We start from the raw sequence: 24,361 nt of genomic DNA, 5'->3' as shown, positions 1-24,361 counted from the left end.
ATTTTGCCAGACATAAACCTTATTGAAAATCTGTCAGAATTGGCTCTCCAAAATTGATTGCACTACGGTGGAAAGCTCATTTTGTCCATAATTCAGGTATGGTTTCGAGACGAAAAAATGGCATCCACGTGCCAAAACCTTAAATAATAAATGCCAAGAAGAGTAAAATCTTTGATTGAGCCCAAATGAGATCATATTAAAATATTATTTTGTGAGATAACTAATAAATATAAGATTTTACGAAACTTTTTACGAATATATAACAAAAAAGATTTGTTTCAAGTAATCTGTTCGATGTATATTTATGTTTTGAACTAAAAAAAAGGTAAAAAGGATTTGATGCATTTCCTATTGTGACTTTTATGAGAGTAGTGTTGGAGTAAAATGTTTTGATTATTTAATATTACTTTAAATTTTGCAAAACAAAAATAGGTAGCAAATTCAATATTGCGTTTCATTCGAATTTCTTACGTTTAAAATAATCAGGCGTTAAGTTTTTTTTATAAAATATTTAAACGAAAAACTAGAGCTTTTCTAACTCTTAATAACTAAATAATAACAGTTGTCATAATATAATTGGTGGAATTTATTAACTATATTGGATATATTTTATTTTTTAAATGATGAAAAATTTATTTATATATACATATATATATATGTATATATATATATATATATATATATATATATATATATATATATATATATATATATATATATATTTATATTTATGTATATATATATATATATATATATATATATATATATATATATATATATATATATATATATATATATATATATATATATATATATATATATATATATATATATATATATATATATATATATATATATATATATATATATATATATTTATATATATATTATTATATATATATATATATATATATATATATATATATATATATATATATATACATATATATATATATATATATATATATATATATATATATATATATATATATATATATATATATATATATATATATATATATATATATATATATGTGTGTGTGTATATACATGTTTATAAAAAATCTGTTGACATTAATATTTAAAATACCTATAAATTTGGAGTTCTGCAAATATATTATATTTGGTACTTAACAAAAAAAACAATAAGCATCTCGTCATCATAAAGGAATGGATATGTGTGCTTGTCGAAACCGGTTGGGAAAAGTACAAAAAAATTAATGTGGTTCAAAACAAAGTTGTGGTTTTTTATGAAGTTTATAAATTGTGCCACAAGGTATAAGCATAACACATTTAAGAGTGTGTGTTAATGTTTAAAAATAACTCACCAAGGAATATTTTCAAAAACTTAAAACATAGTAGACTCCCTCCTCCAAACCCCAAATCCGGAGACCTCTTCATCGCTTCGTATTGAATTCGACCTGTAAAAATACAAACATATTATTTACAAGATGCGATGATGATTAAAATATTTATAACACTCTCCTTATCATTTGTCGTTCGCTTTGTGCAATACCAGTTTTAATACAAAATAGAAATATTTTTTTACAAAAATGTTAATAATTAGTATATAACCACTCCGCCTGTCCATTTTGTCCGCCTCCGTAGTGTAATGGTCAGTTCTGGAGGTCCCGGGTTCGATTCCCAGGGGGGTTTAATAAATATAAGTGATTTTTTCACTCTAATATTTATTCAATATTACACTGGACTGGTACCTGAAGTGGAGGGCTGATCACCTTTCCTTTATGTGTAATCGATCGAGATAACACCGCGTTTATATGAAGCAGTGCCCTATGCACCATTGGGGTGCGGTAAGGGATTTATTTTTATTATATATAACCACTCACCGAGGTTTTTATGTCTACCGGTTTCGAAACGTACCCGTCTCTTCGTCAGGACAATCACTACTTCAGCATGCAAACAATACCACCCTTCATCACCATAGCACCATTTACACACTTAAAACTACACAAAATGTTTAACACACGCGATTTTTGGTCTGCAAATTAAGGTGAAGGGTGGTATTGTTTGAGCGCATTGAGTCATCTGCTTTGGCGTCATGAAAGTAACGATAATGATAACACAGCATCAATAAGATGCAGTGCCCTATGCACCATTGGGCGCGGATAAGGGTAAGAGGGATAAGAAAAAAATACTTACTTTAAAAATATTAATTCACTATTTTACATTAAAATCAAATATCTCAAATTTTGTACCTACCGTTTTCACACAAATAATAACATTAGTTAATACCATTAAGACTGAAAATTCACTGCACTATTTTATTCCAATAATAAATACTTTTAGTTGCCAAAATATGTTGATCGTTGCGTAACGTGTGCAAGTATGTACTTTTCGCAGACACATTAATGTGTCGCCGATAAATAAAGACTGAGATAAGAATTGAAGGTACAGGCTCATATAAGAAGAATGTGATCCATTTTAATTCCTGTCCATATGACATTTGGAGATGTAACGCTACGTAATTGGGACATCAAACACATACACACAAACACACACACACACACACACTCAATACAGCTATGGTTGATATTAAAATTATAATGTTTAACACGAATAAAAAAAACGTAAAATTGCTGAAATAAGATTTATTTGTTTAAATGGCTATTGCCAATTTATCTGGATGCAGTTTTTGAGGTTTTTCAATCTGAATTGATTAGCATTTGTATGCGTCCCAAATAAAATGTTTTTAATCATTGACCGGTTATTTTATGTGTTTAAAACCAGTTGTTTTTTTTAATGCAGTTAGGATTGCATATATGGTAAAAAAATATATATGTATTTTGCTAATTATAACCAGCAAAGCATCTGTTTTAAAGGATTATCTGCAGGTTATAAGGAAGGTTGATATAAAATATCGTCATCATATAATGAAGGAATTTAACAACTCTATTTTGCACACTTTTTCAATACGTTCACTTACTATGTATTGCTTTATTCTCTATGCATGATATTATCTTCTTAATTTGTTATATGGGTATTTAAAAAATGGCTTCAGCCATAATTTAAAAAACAAAAAAAAAAACAAAAATACGAGAATATAAGAAATAGTCTTCTTTTTTGTAAATTAAAAGCATTGTTAATATTGTGGTATGGTAATTTAAAACTCTCCTACGTTATTAATAATAAATTTAAATGAATTTGTTCAAAGCATGTAGGTACATATGTTGTATCAAATTCACATCGAAAAAAAAAATATAATTATTATTTATTATTTGTAAAAATCTTATCTTATCTCGATCACCGTATATAATAAAAAAATATGTATGAATTCGACCTCAAAATATCAAAAAAGTACTTCCTACACTTCCTTACGTCCTTAAGGCTTCGTTACTGACATTCTTACAAAGATTACGACAATTACTTTCGATTTATGCATTTCACATTTGATCTTACAAGAACACAAGTGAAATAAATAATCTCGCATTGATATATAATGCAAAACTATCAATTATCTTTAATAAATAGCGTAATCCCAACATAATAATGTATCATTTAGAAAATAATATTTCAGGTATGTGTATAAATTTGTAATACTTACATGGAATGATATGGAAAGAATGTTGAGATTGATATTTAAGTATCGCGCTAAAGGTCGATTGATTATCAACTTATTTCTTAATGGAGATAATATCTTGCGGTTTTTATTAATGTATTTGGATGTGAGTGATGCGAACATTCATATATTCTACCCGCTCCTAATTACAAAGAAATGAATCGACAACTACATGTATGTATTTGAATTTTTAACTTACAAAGTTTTTTTGTTGTAACTACATTCCTACATGATATTTAAACTATCATTGCGCATACATCGATGTCACCAAGGACACGATTGCTTTTAAGTCTTATACTCATAAGGATAATTTTAAATAATTCTTTGAAAATGGAGATTGATATTTGTAATTCGGAAAATAAGTGTGGTAAATTGTACGATTATGTTAAAATACTTCAATTTTTGCAATTATTGACATCTCCACTTAGATGTAATGGAATATGGAAGTCAGGGAATTAAAAAGGCTTGGGATCGATTATATGCTAGTTTAAGTGATCACTTTATATACGTATTACAATCACCATTTGTGACGCATTCTTTGTACCTAAATTTTTAAAACGTGCTTTAAGAAAAAACAAAGTTCAACATAAATGGCAGTACTCTCTGTTTAACATAACAGTTAAACACTCCATACCAAACATTCCCCATGGCGGACAGCGTGCTCCTTGTTATGTACATATATATATATATATATATATATATATATATATATATATATATATATATATATATATATATATATATATATATATATATATATATATTTATATATAAATATATATACATATATATATATATATATATATATATATATATATATATATATATATATATATATATATATATATATATATATATATATATATATATATATATATATATATATATATATATATATATATATATATATTTATATATAAATATATATACATATATATATATATATATATATATATATATATATATATATATATATATATATATATATATATATATATATATATATATATATATATATATAACATATGTACATACATACATACCTACTCATATGTGACTTCCTTTAATGTATTTCTGATATTATATTATATTTAATTTGTCTAAATATTGAGTTAAATTATCCAATATAATGAACCTACGTACATATAATATACAGAATGAAAATATTTTCCATTGTCTATAAGTATGAAAATTGCCGACCCTAGATAACCTATGGTATTACCCCTAAGCAGCAAGCTATTACAAGTTGTATCGAAGCAGGCGTCATACTCGTATATCATTACAACACACAAACTAATCTCGATCATAAGCCGTAAGTACAGTAGTTAGGCAATTGGCGTTGTTCTCTTACTTGTATTATTAATGTGTGAAAATTCTGATACCACGAGTGGAGATTTCACTTCACGTTTATGCTTGACAATACTCGACGTATTACGTGTAGGGTTGGGAAATGATCAATTTCAATTTGAAAATCTGAAGAAGAAAAAACGGGTTTATTAATACTTTATATTCGTTCATAACATTTTTGAGTATGTCCAAATACTTGTTAATACAAATTTGAGTTTTTTCATTTAGTTTTTTTTGACATTTTAATATTTAAAAAAAATTATTAAAAGAATAACCCGCAAAACCGTTATTTTATAAGGTTGTCTGTAGGAAGGATAGAGAGAATAGGGAAGGTAAATGTGAAAAATACATCACAAACACCCAGACCAATTGAAAATAAATATCAACATCTCAACATAGATGAGAAATATGGAAGTCTCGGTATTTACAGGGCTTATGGCCAGTCAAAAGCTGGTTAATTTATCACAGTACACACGTGTAACATTAACCATTCTATCCATGAATAACAACCCCACCATAGATGGCAGTTGTGAACTCATATGTACTGTATCATGAAATTTATCAACATATAAAAGAGAATTTATCAAAATTTTTAGTAGTATGGCTGTCAATCATGGGTAGAATAGTGAATGTTGGACGTGTGTAAAATATTCGTCTTTAATACCACATTTCTAACACACGACAAAGAAGTCATACAATCTGTCATAAACTGGTTTAAGTAATCACTTTATACAAGTGTAATATTAACCAATCAATCCATCATTGACTACCATGGTACTGGAAATTTTGAAGTTGTTTTTATGCTTTAATTGAAAGGTTCTTTTACGTGCCAATTGTTGACACCGTCTACGGTTGTTTTTTTTATTTATATTTTTCATATAGACCTTCATAAAATGTATGTACGAATCTTCCCGAAATATGCTATTTACTAGACAACGTTTTGAAAACATAATTATAAATCATTATTAAACTTTTATTTTTACCAGATTTTTATTCACAATGTTTTAAGTGTGTTCAAATCTTTGTACAAAATGAATTTCCTAGTTTATCACAAGAGCTGCAAAGCGTCTGCTAGTTTGTCAAAATAATTCTGGAAGAATCTCACATAATTTCATGAAGGTCTCAAATAAGATAAAAAGGTCCCAAATAAAATAAAAATTTCGGAACTCAACCATAGACGGTAGCGAGAACTCCATGTAAAAGAAGATGTGTCATACTCAGAGTTGTAAGAAGGCACGCTGATCGGCAGCTGCAGCTGGCTCGAAGTCAATTGTGTGAAGAATAAGATTTTTTTAATGAAACGCAAATTTCTTAACTAAGATACCTTGAAGCAGATGAATTTGATTGCTGTAAACGGCTAGAATATTCTCCCACCTAGCCGTAGACCATTGTTGAAAAAACTCTATGATGATATTTATTGATTTGGCGTTTAATTTGTAGAACTCCATTTTAATTTATGTATTAATTTTAAATCAAACACAGATTTTTTGAGTCTACTAAGTTGTATTTTATCAACAAAAACACATAAAAAAATATATTGTGACAATTGTTTCGCCTTGTTAGGGCATTATCAAACGAATGTCGATATGAACAAATGGGCATTCGTTTGATAATGCCCTAACAAGGCGAAACAATTGTCACAATATAATTTTTTATGTGTTTTTGTTAATAAAATACAACTTAGTAGACTCAAAAAATCTGTGTTTGATTTGAAATTAATACATAAATCTATGATGATAGGTTATGTGGTTTATATTAATATGCAATTCACGTTATGAACAATCAATACAACATGGCGTCGATACAAAAGTAAGACCTTAAAAAGCTCAATTTAGTTCATAGAATCACCGAACTAGTCTTCAATGTACCAATAAATTATTGACCCATAAAAAAATATTTTAACATTTGATAATAATCAAGTAATGTTCACATATTTTTCTCGTGAAAACAATGCAGTATTTTAACGGTTGGCGCATTTTTTTTCATCAAGAGTTACTCAACTTTGTAAACGTTTTACGCAAATTAGGATTATTTTTCTAGATCATACTATAATATTTTTGCATCACCCGTTCATTTAAGAAGGTTTTTTTAAAACCATATTTACAAACGTGTTATTATATTAATATATTTTTTTAAATGTTTTGAACTATTCAATGCCAATCAATTAAGTATAAAATTTCTTTGATTGATTCGATAGTCACTTTGAGGCATTATTAATCCATTTTATATTCAAGTTTTACGTTTTGTTTTAATTTCCGTTATTTCTTGAAATATATTGTAATACACGTTTCGATGCATTCAGCATTATTGTCAAATACTCTGTTTTAAACGGTGTTTGATAATAATGATGAATGCATCGAAGCACTTATCGCAATATATTTTAATAAAACGTGATATTTACCAAGTCAAATTAAAATCATAACTGAAAATCAGTTCGCATACATATATATATGTATACACTAAAAAAATAGCAAAAAATCCTTTTAAAAAAGAGTCGCCCAAATTTACATTATTGACTTTTATGCGTTCTTAATAGTGCATAGGGCACTTCATCTAATCGATGCAATATATAATTTTGATTATTTAGTATATGAATACAAAGTAATCAGTTACAGTTGAAGTACAAGTCCAAGGTAATTATTTATGAATTAAAAATAAGTAAATATTTATTAAATAAATATTAGAGTAAAAAAAATCTTCTTTTGGACCCTCTGGGAATCGAACCCGGGACCTTGGGCATTATCGCTAAATGTGCTAACCACTGCGCTATGGAGGCGGAATTCTCAGGAAAAAGTAAAATGTAAATTATATATGTTTTGTACACACACACACACATGTTAACCTTTAAAGGGTTTATTGATACTACCGAAATCGCAGTGTGAAATTTCCATTTTTTTTTTCATGCAAAATGGTATGTATTATTGTTTTTAAAAGGCGTTGGCCTTGTGAAGGATTTCCGATTGTCACTTGGCAGGTTATCCCACGACTGGATTTAAATACTCTAGGTCCATATACGTTCTGTTATGAAGAATGCAGTTAGTAAAAAGAAGCTTGATAAAAAAATACACTATTTTAATTCATTCAAACTGGTTACACTTAAGTTTACACTACATGAAATTAATTGCATTAACAATCAACCGATTTACCATTAGCTACGTACAAATGCGTAAAAAAATATCCATAAGCCAAAATATTACTACTACTACTACTACTACTACTACATCACATTTCCCCGCAGGGGTAGGCAGAAAGGATGGAACGCCACACTCTTCTGTCCTGACATACACTCCTCGCCTCCTATAATTATTAATAATAATAAAAATAAATAAAAGTAATTGATGTACAAAATTACATGATTAGAAAAAGGAATATACATTTAAAATGTTAAATGAGGTTAAAGAAATAAACTAACCTAACTTATCCATCGCTACAACGCTAACGCTACATCGTGTAACGCTACACTAACCTGTCTTTGCAAACAATCTCCCACATTTAGTTATAATCTCTGTAAACTTACTCGTACATACATATTTTGACTTCGGTCTAACCTGACCACTTCGAAGTATTTGATCATGCCATGTTTTCTTCTTTCTTTCATTGCTTTTTCCCAAGAACATTTATGAAGTGAATTTATTTTACTGTTCTTAATGCACTCATTCTTTTCATGTAACCAAACCACCTTAACACACTTTTCTTAATTTTATCGATTTCGCTCATGTAAATTTTTCATTTTTTCTTCATTTCAACATTTGAATATCTGTCATACATCGTTTTGCCACACATTCCTCTGAATGATCGCGTTTTGACTGCATTGTGTCTACCTTCATACTTATTTTGCAAATTCCGTGCTTCAATTCCACACATTAGGGTTGGAGCCAATATGTATATTTAAATATGTGTATATATATAAATATATATATTTACATATATATTTTTTTTGACATCTCATCAAAGATGAAGAAGAATATGGAAGTCTGGGCATTTACGGGGCTGACGACCGTCATAGGCTGGTTTAAGTGATCACTTTACACACGTGTAACATTCACCAATTCTACCCATTATTGACAACCACACTACTCAAATTCTTGGAAGTTCTATATATATGAACCAATTTAGAGACCTTGTTCTTGAATCACTAGAACTTCACTAGAGACATCTATTTGTGAGATGTAAAGAAGCTTTTTACTAAGCAGAAACTCTTAAAGTCAGGTATCACCCAAAATTGGGTGCTTTGTCAATAAATTAAAAAAAAACTCTTAAATTAGTATGTGAGGTCCGAATCCTGGAATATAATCACACACATGAGAAACGCCAGAAAAAACAATTTTCATTTTTATTATTAAGCTTTTAATTTGACCAGATAATTTATTTACAACATTTCGAGTGTGTCCAAATACTTGTTCACAAAATCTGGATTTTATCCAATAACAGGAGTTATTTTCATATTATTTTTTGTCAAAAAATAATATGAAAATAACTCCTGTAATTGGAGATAATCCAGATTTTGTGAACAATTATTTGGACACACTCAAAATGTTGTATATTTATGTATATTTATTTATATAAACATCCTGGCTCCATATGTTTCGATCTCCTTAAGGTGAAAAAAAACAAGATGCCAATCCAAGGTAAATATTAAGTGCAAACAATCTAATTGATATGTAGATGAGGTAGGCAATTGAATTGATGGTAGTATTATTGATCTAGGGCTTTATTTGATGTAGTGATTGATTCGCTGTATTTATTACAGTAATACGACTCGTATATACAAATCCGGATGTTTGAGGTACCGGTCATATTTACTGCTTCTCGACCTTGAGAAAAGTTTAACGGAATACATTTTTGTTTCCTGCTTTATCCTGTGAGAAATCGACTTGTTTTTCAATCATGGGAAAATTGTAGTGTGAGAGTTGATAAAATATATATTGTTTTATATAATGTTTTACTTAGTAAATACCACTATTTCTTAAAATCTACTGTAATGTAAAGCATCGAAACATGTGTCACGGTAGATTTTAAGTAATAGTGGTATATACTATGTAAAACATTAATTCAAAATGGATAGATTTTACCATAAAATGGATAAATAACGAGAGAATGACTAAGAAAATATATGTGGCGAATGTGAGAGGGAAAACAGAGCGAGGACGACCGAAAAAGATTTGGCACGAGTAGATCAATCAGAACCTAAAATCTGGCGGTGTCAAAAGTCTGCGTAATCGGAGGGCATGTATGACTAGATGTATGGATGTGAAGGAGGCGAGGAGTGTATGTCAGGACAGGAGAGTGTGGCGTTCCATCCTCTCTGCCTACCCCTGCGGGAAAACGGCGAGATGGTAGTAGTAGTAGTAATAATACTTCAAACCCTTATCCGCACCCAATGGTGCATAGGGCACTGCATTATATAAACACAGTGTTATCTTGATCGTTAACACACGAAGGAAAGGTGTCAGTCCTCCGCTTCAGTTACCAATCCAGGGTAATATTGAATAAATATTAGAGTGAAAAAATCACTTATATTTATTTAACCCCCCCTGGGAATCAAACCCGGGACCTCCAAAACAGTAGCCAAGCGTGCTGACCATTACACAGGCGGACAAGTGATAGTACAAAATCACCTAATTTTAACCTTTAAATTATAACTCATTACAAAAAAAATCAATTAATAAAAATTGATAAAATATGCTTAATATTATGATTGACACCGTATTATCTATTTTGACTATAAGATTTTAATGACACTGTTTTTATTAGCCCTACTGCACTACAAAAAATTTCGTATTTAGTCATTGTTAGATATTTTTACTGTGTATTTACAATATTTAGAGTTCGTTCAAATTTTCATTTAAAAATTATGGATTTTGCTCCATTGAGAAGTTATTTCTATGAATAGAATTTTATTCATATCTCAATATACATAGATCAAGAAAAATATTGTAAATAATTAAGGACGAATCTAACATAATCTTTCACGAAAGTTTCTGCCACCAAAAAGCTTAATTATTTCAATCAAAGAAGAAGCACAGCAAGGTGTTTTCAGTTGAAGTATAAATCTTAAATAAATATATAAATAAAACCCTTATCCGCACCCCGATGGTGCATAGGGCACTGCTTCATATAAACACAGTGTTATCTTGATCGTTTTACATATGAAGGAAAGGTGATCAGCCCTCCGCTTCAGGTACCAGTCCAGAGTAATATTAAATAAATATTAGAGTGAAAAAATCACTTATATTTATTTGACCCCCCCTGGGAATCGAATCCAAGACCTCCAGAACGGGAGCCGAGCGTGCTGACCATTACACTACGGAGGCTGTAATGGCATAAATCTTACAAAAATATGAGTAGTGGTTGTCAATCAAAGGAAGAATGGTGAAAGTAACACGTATTTAAAGTGACCACTTAAGCCAGCCTATGACAGACTTTATTAATTTTATGTTTAATAATCAATAAAGGTGATGTAATTTATGAAACTAAAATATGAAATTGCCTATAGAAAGATGAATGAATTTGTTTACTCAGACGAATGTGGCGCAAAACGATTTATGGTAGATGTTCGATATTTCAACACAGATAGATATCTCAACAAAGATGAAGGTGAATATGGATGTCTAGGTATCTACAGGGCTTACTACCTGTCAAAGGCTGATTTAAGTGGTCACTTTACACACGTGTTACATTCACCATTCTACCTTTAACTGACAACCACATTACTCAGATTTAATATATTTTTACTTAATTTTAAAACATATTTCGTGCGCCACATTTTTAGTTAATACGTTTTATAACAAATATTTTTTTTCTTAACAGAAACTTTCAAGAAATATATGTAAGATTCATACTGAATTGTTTTACACACAAACATCTTTATTCTTCTTCGTCTTTCTTATGACATCAATAAAAATCCTAATATTAATAACTCCTAAGAGGAAAATCCAAAATTTGTAATAAAAAATTTGGATACCATTAAAATATTGTGAATACATTGTACAATTAAAAATCTTAGTCTAAAAATCTAACAATGCCTTAATATTAAATGTTTTACAGTGTAAGTCATAATAAATTACATTTGTTGTTGTTTTTAATAGTAAAAATATACTTGTACATAATGTAAAGCTACCATTTCACAACGTTAGGCGGTTGCTGAAAACAAAGCTTAGTTTCATCACGGTTCCGCAATATTTAGGTGTCAAATAAAGCATTTTAAACGAAAAATTAACAGCACCTTGGAGTCATTGAAATTAAATTATTACCCCATTGTATTTGCGCGAATTCACAAATTAAATAAACACTACCGCGCATAAACGTAAAGAACCCATTTGCGGTCGGGTTTTACGCAAGTTTTTATTATTTTCGTGGGATGCTCAAATTTGATACGGACTTAATAATTTTCAATGAAATCTTCTGGCTTTATTACAGTGCTCAGGGACGGTACTTTATCAAATTATTATTTTTTATTTACCATATTTTGAGTAAGTCCAAATATGGATTTGTTTACGAAAATGGATTTTCCCCAATTATTTTTACAATTTGACATCTCAACATAGATCAAGAAGAATATGGAAGTCATATGGTTAGGTGATCCCACACGTGCAACATTTACTGTTCCACCCATGATTGACAACCACACTATTTTTTTTTGGATATCCTCCATATATTCACAACATTCTGAGTGCGTGCAAACACTTCTTCACAAATCTAGATTTTTTACACTTCAGAGTTATCTTTACATTTTGACATCTTAACATAGATGAAGAAGAATAATGAAGTATGGGTATTTACAGGGCTACCTAGCATAAGCTGGTTAATTGATCACTTTACTCACGTGCAAGATTTATAATTCTACCCCACTGATCATTGACACCGCTGGTCTATCTTTCATAATTTTGTTGATAATGCTTATGTCAGCCTCGCATTCCTTCCTTATACTCATATCACAATTCGAACATCTATCATATAACTTTTTACGGCACATTTGTCTGAGAGATCGCATTTCAACCGCATTCAATCTTCTTTAATCCTATACTTCACTTCCATTTATTATATTAACTTTTATTTTTCTTTATCATTTATTATTTACGTTCAAGCTCTATCTACCATCTGATTGCAAACCGCAATACGAGTATATGGTATCAAACGTTTTAACCAATATCACTAGTCTGTTTTTAGTTAGTTGAAAGAAATCGCTTCTGATCTCTGACTTCTGAAATCGCTTCTGATTTCTGACCAATAAGACCGCCGATGTACCTTTTTATGTACATCAAGTTAAAATAAAATAGAAAAAGAATAAATAAACCCTATCAAAATCAAAATCTCGTGAATTAAAACATTAATATTTGTATTGTTATTATTACCCATAAGCCCGCTAATGTATGTAAATATTTAACCCGTTCGGGGATCCAAAATAAATGATCTGAAAAAATACTTTTTTGAACGATATATATGTAGTGTTTTGTCATATTTTCTTATTTTGTTTTTACTTTATGTTTTTTATAATTCTTTTTTTTTAATTTTCTTATGTTTTTCTCATTTATTTCTTTTAAATATGCTTCTTATTCCTATTTATTATATCTGTTTATTGTTTTTATATTTTGTCATGTATTTGTTATGGTTTTTGTCTTGTCCCAAAATGAGAAATAGAAATTACTCATCGTGAATATTATAAATATATATGACTTATATTTGTAATATGTTTTGAAAAATAAATAAATGAATATATTTTGTACAAGAATTGTTTAATAAATAAAGATTTAAAAAAACATTACATGTTAGTAAAGTAATTAAGTAATTAATTAATTAGTCTTTAATAAAACTCAAGTGGCAAAAAACAAGTGCTTTCTTTAATCAAAGTAATTATCACACTAAAAAACCTTAAAACATAAATTATTTTTGTATCTCCTGTATGTTATGTTTATAATCTAATCATTAAAAAAAATATATGTATATTAAAAATTAAAAAAAAATATATATAAACTTGTATTACCATGTTAGTATTCGGCTCAACACAGGCCATGCCTAAAGAGCCGTAATACGTATAATAAATGTGTATATGAAATGAATATGTATATTGAATGTATCTATGTATTATGAAAATAAATAAACAAAAAAAAAAAAAAAAAAAAAAAAAAAGTGTATTTTATTTACCATACATCAGTATAAGAGTCTCTCTATAAAAGCAGTACATTAAAATACTGCTTGGGTTAACATCCATATATTCTACGCTCATCCTTTTTCCCTTTTCGTCCTCATATGGTTCGCACAAGGATGTATCCTGCTCTCAACAAATTCTTCGCATACTATCGTGATCGCCTTATTATTACTATTATCATATCCGAGCGAAACATCAGTCAAGCTTAAAAGTAGAGGCACTCTATTTAAAGTTCAAGGTACTGAGAGCCATTTCCAATCAGCCAATTACTAGTTTGCAAGGCAGACGTTGAAATCCTTGGAGAGCATTTTAAATATAGATCAATTATATTGATTTATCTCCAATATCATGGATCTTTTCCTTTTCTATGACACCGCGGATGCAGACTCGTTGAAAAGAAGTTAATATTTATGAGGTGTTGCAATTAAAGATATTTAAGGCTTATTAACGCAAGTTCTCACGCGTCCATGCTTTAAATCAGTCAAAAAGTTATAAAGATACGGTTTATTTTATCTGAGATATTTATTATTTTGTTATTTGTAAAGCGCTGTTTTCGTTAAAAAATCTCTTTACAGTTTACAGTTAATTGGACATTCAAAATAATTATTTTTCACTTCAATATATACAAATGTAATTCAAAAAATGATAAATACTTATTTATATAAATATATTTATATAAAAAAACATAATAGTTGTAAAACGAACTACCTCTCTAAACACAAGTATCTACTTTATTAGAGATGTAGAAACGTTATATTTGAAATGTTTTGTATACATACCAACTATTTTGTATTATTTATATATGTTTTCAAGTTGTCATTCGGAGTTGACGAATTCGCTACGCAATGAACAATTAAGACAACATTTAAGAGTTTTTTAAATCACATTTTTTAAATCATAATTTTAAATCATATTTTCATACGGTGTATGGAGTGCGTGGAAGTTTTTGGTAAGGGAAGGGTAATTCACTATGAGTATTTCAATGATTTAGAATTAAGTACATAAATCCCGGATGATGACAAGGTTCTTGTCGAAACCCGGTTGGATAAAGTGTACCAACAAAAAGTGGTTAAAACAAAGTTGTTTTATTTTGTAAAGTGTATAAAATGTGCCACAAAGTATCTGCGAAAAACATTCAAGAAATAATTAAAGTTCCCAGATTCCTGTTTTGAATTTTCACGAAATCATGCCAATGTATGAACTTCCACAGTCGCAGTTGAGTTGTAAATGCCACTGATTTCTAATACACTTCTGGGCTTATTATGAGACTTAAAAATAACTAATTTTCATAATTCATTAAGCACGATATCATCATTTGAACTACCGTCAAATACTGTTTAATTTTGTTATTTTTTCTCTTTTTTTGAAGCGTCTATGATTGAGCTTTAGTCATGAGTCAACGCCATTACTGTTTACTTTCAGATGATTACTTACTTAGATCAGTATTTCAATTCCTATGAGATCTCGTAGTAAAACAATTCGTATCGTGACTTCCGATGTAATCGGATGGCTTCTGTTATTTTACACAAGTCTGATTACAAGTAGCGTCTCTAAGATTAACAGTCTGCCTCCGTAGTGTAGTGGTAACCACGATGTCCGCCATGAGGAATGTTTAGTGTTGCGTGTGTTGCTATAATGCTCAACAGATAGCACTGCCATTACGTTAAGAAAACTGATATTAAAAAACTGATTTTTACCTGTCACAACAGGTATATAGGTACATAAAAACCTCAAGAAAAACTACTATTCAAGCTATCGTTGAATTACGTTATAAATTTAAGATTTTTAATATAAGATTATGCACAGTTAAGTTATAAACGCTTATTTATTATTCTGAATTGCGCGTGTTACTCTAACGTATAACAAATGGCACTGCCATTTCCGAATACATATTTTTTTTAAAGAACAACAACAAAAAAAACAAAAATAAAACAACAAACAAACAACAACAAAAAACGTTTTAAAACGCGTCCTTACCTGTGACAGCTAAAAACACCAGTCATAGTAGGTAGGAAAAAAACATTAACAAAAATCAGCTTATGAATAATTAAATAATTTAAGGTTTTTAACATAAGATCATTTACATTTTTTAAATAATATCAATTTATAATTCAATAAACTTTGAGTAATAAAGTATAGTATTGAACTAGTAATTATTATCATTATTTTATTAATTAACATGCAAAATCTTATTATTTCTCTTATTAAATCTTGTTATTTCTCGCATTCCGCCGCAGCAAAGTTCACATAGTTTAGAAAGTAATAACAGCGATGAAGTGTCGCAGTAACAACATCTGAAGTTTGTCTTCCTCTAGTTCCTGGTACATATTAACATATTCACTAATTAAATTATAACAATAGCAGCAATCTAGAGAATGCATTGATACCGGAGACGATGAAACGAATCTATCTATAAAGCATTTCGTTTAACTGGATGCATCTCATTCATTCGTTTTTATAAACATTTTTTTACGTTTCCATATCATTCAAACCTAAAGATATATTTTGAGATGTTGACGTCAGTAAAATCTCTAAGTTTGAAGAAAAAAATGATATCAGAATTTTCAATTTATTTTTGGGATGGATTGCCAAAATAAAATCGTCACCTGATTGCAGCCCTATCTTTACTGCTTGTAAAAAAATACGTGTGAGAAAATTACATTTTCAAAAGTCTTGATGCGATATTTATATTGTGTCGCAAATTGCTGGTGTAGTGGTATCCTGACGAAGAGACGGGTATACTCAAAATACAAAGAGACGTATACAAAAAGGATATACGTAGAGGGTATACGAAAAGACGGGTTTATTCGAAATCGGTGTACGCAAATCTTAGTTAGTGGTTAAATACTTACATTCAGATTTTTTTAAAACGAAATTGACTCTAATTCGACTTAGTTTAGTTATGCATTTCTATTGGGTGACGTTTTGGCTGATCTATTCCATTTTTTAAGGTTTTACCCGCAAAGCCTCTATAAGGGGGTGGCCTGCAGGTATAAAAATCAGATTTGGGATTCAAATATTTAATATCCTACCTTCAGATATAAAAAAGATAATAATAAAAAAACATGCCTTTTATCTATGTATGAAAACACTAAAAAATGACACAAAGAAAAAACCGCATTATATCCTTAATATATTAATAATAATAAAACCCTTATCCGTACCCCAATGGTGCATAGGGCACTGTGTCATATTAACGCAGTGCTATCTTGATCGTTTACACATGAAGGAAAGGTGATCAGCCCTCCGCTTCAGGCACCAGTCCATGGTAATATTGAATAAATATTACAGTGAACAAAATCCCTTATATTTATTTTACCCCCCTTGGGAATCGAACCCGGGACCTCCAGAACGGTAGCCGAGCGTGCTGACCTTTACACTACGGAGGAGGACAAATCTATAATCGAGTAACATAAATCAATATTGAGGAAGTCTTACTCCAAGCACAAGAGCTTAGTCTCTTTTACATGTATGGAGAGGCACAACGGTACTAGTAAAAGATATTTTATAACTAGATATAAGTAGTATATGTATCTAATGATTTTTTGTGTAAGTAACTATATTAAACAAATAAACCTGATGAAAATTATATATAATTGATGTTACCGTCTGATAGAAAATTATACTAGATAAAATTATTCAGTTGCGAGTAATTACTCAATTTGCTTAAATTTATTGCAAGTAATAAAATTGCACTTTAGCGTTCACTTATTAAGTCCTGGATCGTGTTCTCACTTTACTTTCTCCAGATCAAGACTCTTGAGTTGCTCAGTTTTTGTATGATGATCACTTGCCATGTTGCTGTGTCATTTAAGAGAACACGCCTGACCTTATAATATCGTCTTAATATTACAATGTAATAACTGTGAATGTATTATACCTTAATTTGATATTTAACGTATATATTTTTATTTTATATCTTATAACGCAAGTGAAACAATGTTACGTTGAACGTTTTTTTCCCAAAATTGTACTCACACGTACATACTTCGCTCGCTCAAGAACGTCATAAATCAAAAAACTTGATTTTTTAAGAGAACGTTTTTAAAGTTTAAAAATATAATAAAATGTATTAAAAACCAATATCAAGCCACTAATTGAACTTTTTACTGTGCAATAGATCTTTTTAGGTAAAACCTGAAGGTTTTTTTCTCCATTTGAAAAATATTTAGGATATAAAACAAAAATTAAACAATACCTTTTCTTCAAAATGCAAAAACAACACTTTCTGCCCTGGTAAATATTAAGTTTAAAATGTGCCGCTTTTGCTGTGATATAGTAAATTTTTACAACTGAAAATTGACGATATTTGATTTATGACGTTCTTGAAAGGAGTGAGCGACTTGGCCTGTTCTATTAATACGTAGACTAATGTCATAATAAAATTAACTTTATTTAAAAGTATGTCTGGGTCTTTTTCACAGTGTTCACCTACTCGACGCACATCCCGACGGTGTCCACTTTTAGAAATAGTTCTGGACGTCTTTTGTGATGTCCTTCAGCTCTTTCCTCGCATTGCCCTTAATCTCGGGAATCGTCTCAATTATTTTTCTTTCAATTTTTTTGAGTTTGTTGAACAAGAGTAAGTCAGAAAAAGAGAGATCAGGGGAAAAGGGTGGTTGAGAAAAAGCTGTAATCAAGTATTTGGCCAAAGACTTTTGAAACCTGGATGGGCTGAGGCTGATGTAACGACTACGTTCATATTCAACGGGTTGTATTTATTATTTTTACATGAGCATATATATGAGTCCGCCTCCATAGTGTAATGGTCAGCACGCTCGGCTACCATTCGGGAGGTCCCGGGTTCGATTCCCAGGGGGGGTCAAATAAATATAAGTGATTTTCTCACTCTAATATTTATTCAATATCACCCTAGACTGGTACCTGAAGCGGAGGGCTGATGACCTTTCCTTCATATGTTAACGATCAAGATAACACTGCGTTTATGTGCAGTGCCGTATGCACCATTGGGGTGCGGATAAGGGTTTGAAGAAGAAGATATATATATAAGAAGAAGAAGATAGAGAACGACAAGGTTGATAGACGTCTCACGCTTCGATCGGCTACAACATCTGCAATGGGCAAAGTTATCTTACCAGCTCGCAACCAACGCACTAAATTTGGCGAGCGTGGCTTTGCTGTTGCAGGACTCAATGCTCTTCCACCAATGGTTAGAAATAGTGAGAGTGAGATGATCTTTAGAAAAAGACTAAAAACACATTTGTTTGCTAAATCATTTCCACCATAATATTTTCCCCAATTCATTCACCGTGAAGCGCCCTTGAGGTATTTTTTTACCAAAATGGCGCTATATAAGTTATCCAATTTTATTATTATTATATGTATATTTATACATATATATATATATATATATATATATATATATATATATATATATATATATATATATATATATATATATATATATATATATATATATATATATATATATATATATATAAACATATACATATATATATATATATATATATATAATATATATATATATATATATATATATATATATATATATATATATATATATATATATATATATATATATATATATATATATATATATATATATATATATATATATATATATATATATATATATATATTTATATAAAAAAACATCATTATTTTATGTACTATATAAAAAAACGACAAGTTATACTTTCTTATTTAAATTATGATGTCTGACTTATAAGGAATTCCTCGTTCTATGTCGTAAAAGCATAAAAATATTTTTTGGTTAATACAATTTTTCCCAGTATACAAATATTTTAGGATATTATTTAAGGCAGTTCATTTATATATTTTTGTATAATTTATATTTGAAGAACTAACATTGTGATTTTCCATTTTAAAATTAAAATCTAAGTTTGTTTTAAAATCACTATAAATATTTTATTATAACTTAATTATAATGTCTACAGGTCTTGATAAAGATGTGGTGAGCTTCGAAACTGGTAGACATTGTATTTAATTTATAATAAAATATTATTAGTGGTATAAAATAAGTTACATTTTAATTATATATTTTGTATTACTCGTTTTTCGTCGTGGTTTCGTCTTCACTGGTGGTCTCAGTCTGATGATGTCTGTAACGACTAAACCCGATCATCAAAAAAATTCAGTTTCACCAAGAAATGTACAAGACTACAATCTACTAAATAGTGGAAAAGTGTTTTATCCCTTTTTATATTCTATTTGACCAGACTGAGTCACAGCAACGCGTGTATGCGTAGAGAGAGTTTCAAAAACTAATTTTATATAAACACTGCCACGCAAACTGGGGAAAATCCGTGATACACCATGATATTCATATGCAGATGAGCAAACGCCTAATAACATATTCCCAAAGATTTCTTGTGTCTTCAGCACGTGACTCATAGGAGACGACATATTTATTTATTTATTTTTAAAGAAACGTGTGTCGAATATTTATATTTGCATGATAATGAAACAAAAGATGGCGGCCAGTGTTTTGTTTCTGTACATTTCTGCGCGGGAAAGTCATTTCACCAGTCTTTTGTGATTGCAATTGTCATCAGTGGATTCTTTAGAGTTTTGTAGAGAAGCGGACAGAATATTTCTCGCTGTGTCCTTTCGATTTTTGAACATGTACATATTTAAAGCAATTTCTCCGACGACACTATTCGCGATTGATATTTAGTCTAGCTTTTCTTTCGGAGCGTATTCTTTGTAACGTAAATATTGCGAACATTATTGAATACATAAGGCTGTAAATTTTATTTACTGCCTCATATTTTCAATAATAAATAAGATTCAAAGAAAAATAAAAATAAAAATTAGTATATTTTTCAACAGCAGGATGAAGAAATAAATGTATCAAATTTAAATACGACCGTGGTATAGTTTATTCTATCCCTTAATTTGCACCCAATGGTGCATAGGGCACCGCATCGTACTGACTAAGTGTTGCCTTGATCGTTAACATATGAAGAAAAGGTGATCACTCCTATGATTAAAGGACCAGTCCAGGTAAAAATTGAATGAATATTAGATGTATTTATTTTCACTCCCATCTGGGAATCAAACCCGAGACCTCCAACACGGTAGCTAAACACGCTTACCATTACACCACGGAGGTAGACTTATACAATAAAAATATATTTGGTTTAGCATTTCACGACAAGTGCCATGAAATTAAAGTATTTTTCCTAAATCAAGGTTGAACTTTCACTCATAAGTTACACTTCTTTGCGGTAATACTTCACGCATTTGAAACATCAAGTTTCCTTACATATTTACATACAAAATACTATCACAAAGTTCTCTTTTACTTTGATTAATATGTTACGTTGCGTGCATCACACATTACGTCCATTTCATTCGTTGCGTTCATATTATAACAAAAAAAGTGTTTTTTTCTCTCTTTTATTTTCTATTTTGCATTGTGAACATTTATTTCACAATTTCATTATATCATAGTGTAGAATCTTATCAAAAAAACAGGCGTATACACACAAATCACATATATCGCTCACTCCTTTCAACAACGTCAAATATCAAAAATCGTCAATTTTCAGTTGTGCATGTTCTCGGAATGCCCAGAAAATGTACTATATCCCAGCAAAAGCGGCATATTTTTAACTTAATATTTATCCTCTACAGGGCAGAAAGTGTTGTTTTTGCATTTTGAAGAAAAGGTGTTGTTTCATTATTTTTTTTATATATACTAAATATTTTTTTAAATGGAGAAAAAACACGCAGGATTTACCTAAAATGATCTGCGGCACAGTAAAAAGTTCAAAAAGTGGCTTCATATTTATTTTTTAATCCATTTCATTATATTTTGAAACTTTAAAAACGATCTCATGAAAAATCAAGTTTTTTGATATTTGACAAATACTCGAAAGTGGTGAGGGCAGGAGTCGGAATAATCGACGGGTATATATGAGGAGATGCATGAATGTAGTAGAGGCGAAGATTGTTGGCAAGGGCAGCTTGGGTGTTTTCTCTCTACCTACCCCTTTGGAGGAGTGGCGTGATAGTTGCTTAGTTAATTTCATTTTTTACTGTATTTTATGTATTAATTTTTAAATCAAACACAGATTTTTTGAGTCTACTAAGTTGTATTTTATTAACAAAAACACATAAAAATTTTATATTGTGACAATTGTTTCGCCTTGTTAGGGTATTATCAAACGAATATGAAGATCAAATAGACTACGGTCCTTATGTAACTATACAATTCTACGTGACAGTTTTAACACGTGCAGCAATAATTTATGGGAGACAACAGTAGCCAATGGGGGATGTAGTATGTACGTACCCTTGTATTTATTTTCTGTGAAAGGAAGAATTTATTGACATGGCATTTTTTTTAGAGAATTAATGTTTTAAAGATAATTATTATTGTTGGTGATAATATTTTTAAGAATTTATATATGAAGATATAATTATTAGTTTATCAATAACGCATCATGCAAGCGTTTACATAGAGAGAGATGATGTACAATAATAGTATATTTAAATATGTTTAGCAGTGGTGAAGATATAAGATTGGTTTGCTCATTAGGTAATGGGGGATGTAGGTATGTACCCTTATATTTATGTTCTTGTACGTTGGGTCAGTCCATATAAAGATGAATCAATACAGCATACCCTTAGATTTATACTATTTCATAATGTACATTTCCCATAAATTATTCCGACTGCTGACCTGATACGTTCAAGTATTTGAAATACTTAATCATGCTTAGTTTTCCTTAGCAATCATTCCATTTGATTAAATGATTCCATTTGATGTATGTTAATACTTTACTGGTTAATTTCACAAACTAATTGATGGTTCAACAGTGGTTGTTACATAGATGTTACATGGTTCCATCTGCCTTTAGAAATTATTAAATATTACAAAACTATTAATGTTCTGGCATTGCGGTATCTATTATGCATTTTTTCCGTTTGTATTTGTTCTATTTAGGTGAAAGTTCAAGGACGTATATAACCGATGTTGTTAAATAATATCATATAATGTTGATATAATGGATATCATAAATAGCGGTAAGAGATATTGCGCACGAGGTAAATAAGTAAATTAGAGTTTTACTTTACCATAGATCATGAAAAACTAACCTAACCTAACGCAATAGTAAATTATTAAATCTTGGCATCTCGACAAAGATGAAGAAGAATATGGAAGTCATATCGATCGGTGAATTACTTTAGGAGATTAAAGACTTAAACTAAACTGAATTTTTAATTTTTCTCAACATCTTGAGTGAGTCCAAGTCTTTGTACAGAAATCAAGGTTTGTCCACTTATAAGGAGTTATTTAAAATAATATCTCAACAAAGATGAAGAAGAATATGGAGGTCTACGACCTATCATATGCTGATTTAAGTGATCACTTTATATACATGCAATATTAACCATTCTAACCATGATTGACAACCACCGTACTCAATTTTTTAGAACTCATATTTGTTTATCATATTATTCTTACATCGCTTCATGTGTGTTTTTGTAGCAGTATCTATGGTTTATTTGAGAAATTTTTTTGCTAAGCGGAGAGGTAATTATGAAAAAACATCTCCTAATTGCAGAAAACCCGATTTGTTATCTATGCACCATTGGAAAAGAAGAATAATGGATATGGACAACCTAACGTCAATAAATCGAAAATTATTTTGTATAATTTTTAAGCCCCGTTAAATTTATAGCTGTTGTAAAATAAAATACATAACGTGCGAGATAGCCCTCACATTCAAATTGATTTTAAAGATGTAACGGTCAAGGTTTGGAAAGAATTAAGAGCCATAATACACTCACGATCTGATGTTCAATAAAAAAAAGTATTAATGCGTTGTCTAGATCGATTATTTGCGTGAGAATCAATCGGAAGTAAAAAAAGTTAATGTGTGTAGATGGGTACCTACTCAGGCATAGTTACTATGTAGGTACATTAAAAAATTAGCGCATTTAAAGGCAATTAGGACCATTTGATCAACCTTTTTTGTGTTGAGCCAAAAAGTACGTGGAGTATATCGCTCACTCCTTTTAACGTCGTACATATGTATATCAAAAACTTGATTTTCAGGAGGTCGTTTTTAAAGTTTAAGAATATAATAAAATGTACTAAAAATAAATATCAAGACACTTTTTGAACCGTTTACTGCGCAACTGATCTTTTTAGGTAAAATCTGAAAGTGTTTGCTCCATTTGAAAAATATTTAGTATACATATTTTAAAAAAATTTAAAAAAAAACCTTTCTTCAAAATGCATAAACAACACTTTCTGCCCTGTAGCGGGTAAA

The 24,361-nt window shown here is 29.6% G+C and overlaps 1 protein-coding gene across 2 annotated transcripts in view; it reads right to left on the bottom strand.

Annotated features, from left to right (window-relative positions):
- The window catches only part of thw (chitin-binding domain protein thawb), a 124,932-nt gene that overhangs the window by 73,104 nt on the left and 27,467 nt on the right, over positions 1-24,361 (bottom strand). Inside the window, exons 1-2 of one of the 2 annotated variants that reach the window (XM_088270031.1) lie at positions 2,221-2,398; positions 1,329-1,421 (exon numbers count right to left, since the gene is read on the bottom strand). In XM_088270031.1, coding sequence (XP_088126157.1) covers positions 1,329-1,401 — 73 coding nt within the window. In that variant the 5' untranslated portion in view covers positions 1,402-1,421; positions 2,221-2,398. Of the gene's footprint in view, positions 1-1,328; positions 1,422-2,220; positions 2,399-24,361 lie in introns of those variants that run through there. The other variant, XM_088270021.1, reaches the window with a different exon arrangement.

Source organism: Brachycentrus maculatus, unplaced genomic scaffold (assembly GCF_059751285.1).
Source record: "Brachycentrus maculatus isolate JH-2025_06_01 unplaced genomic scaffold, ASM5975128v1 h1tg000026l, whole genome shotgun sequence".
Taxonomy (NCBI): domain Eukaryota; kingdom Metazoa; phylum Arthropoda; class Insecta; order Trichoptera; family Brachycentridae; genus Brachycentrus; species Brachycentrus maculatus.
This window is presented reverse-complemented; position numbering and strand designations above follow the sequence as displayed.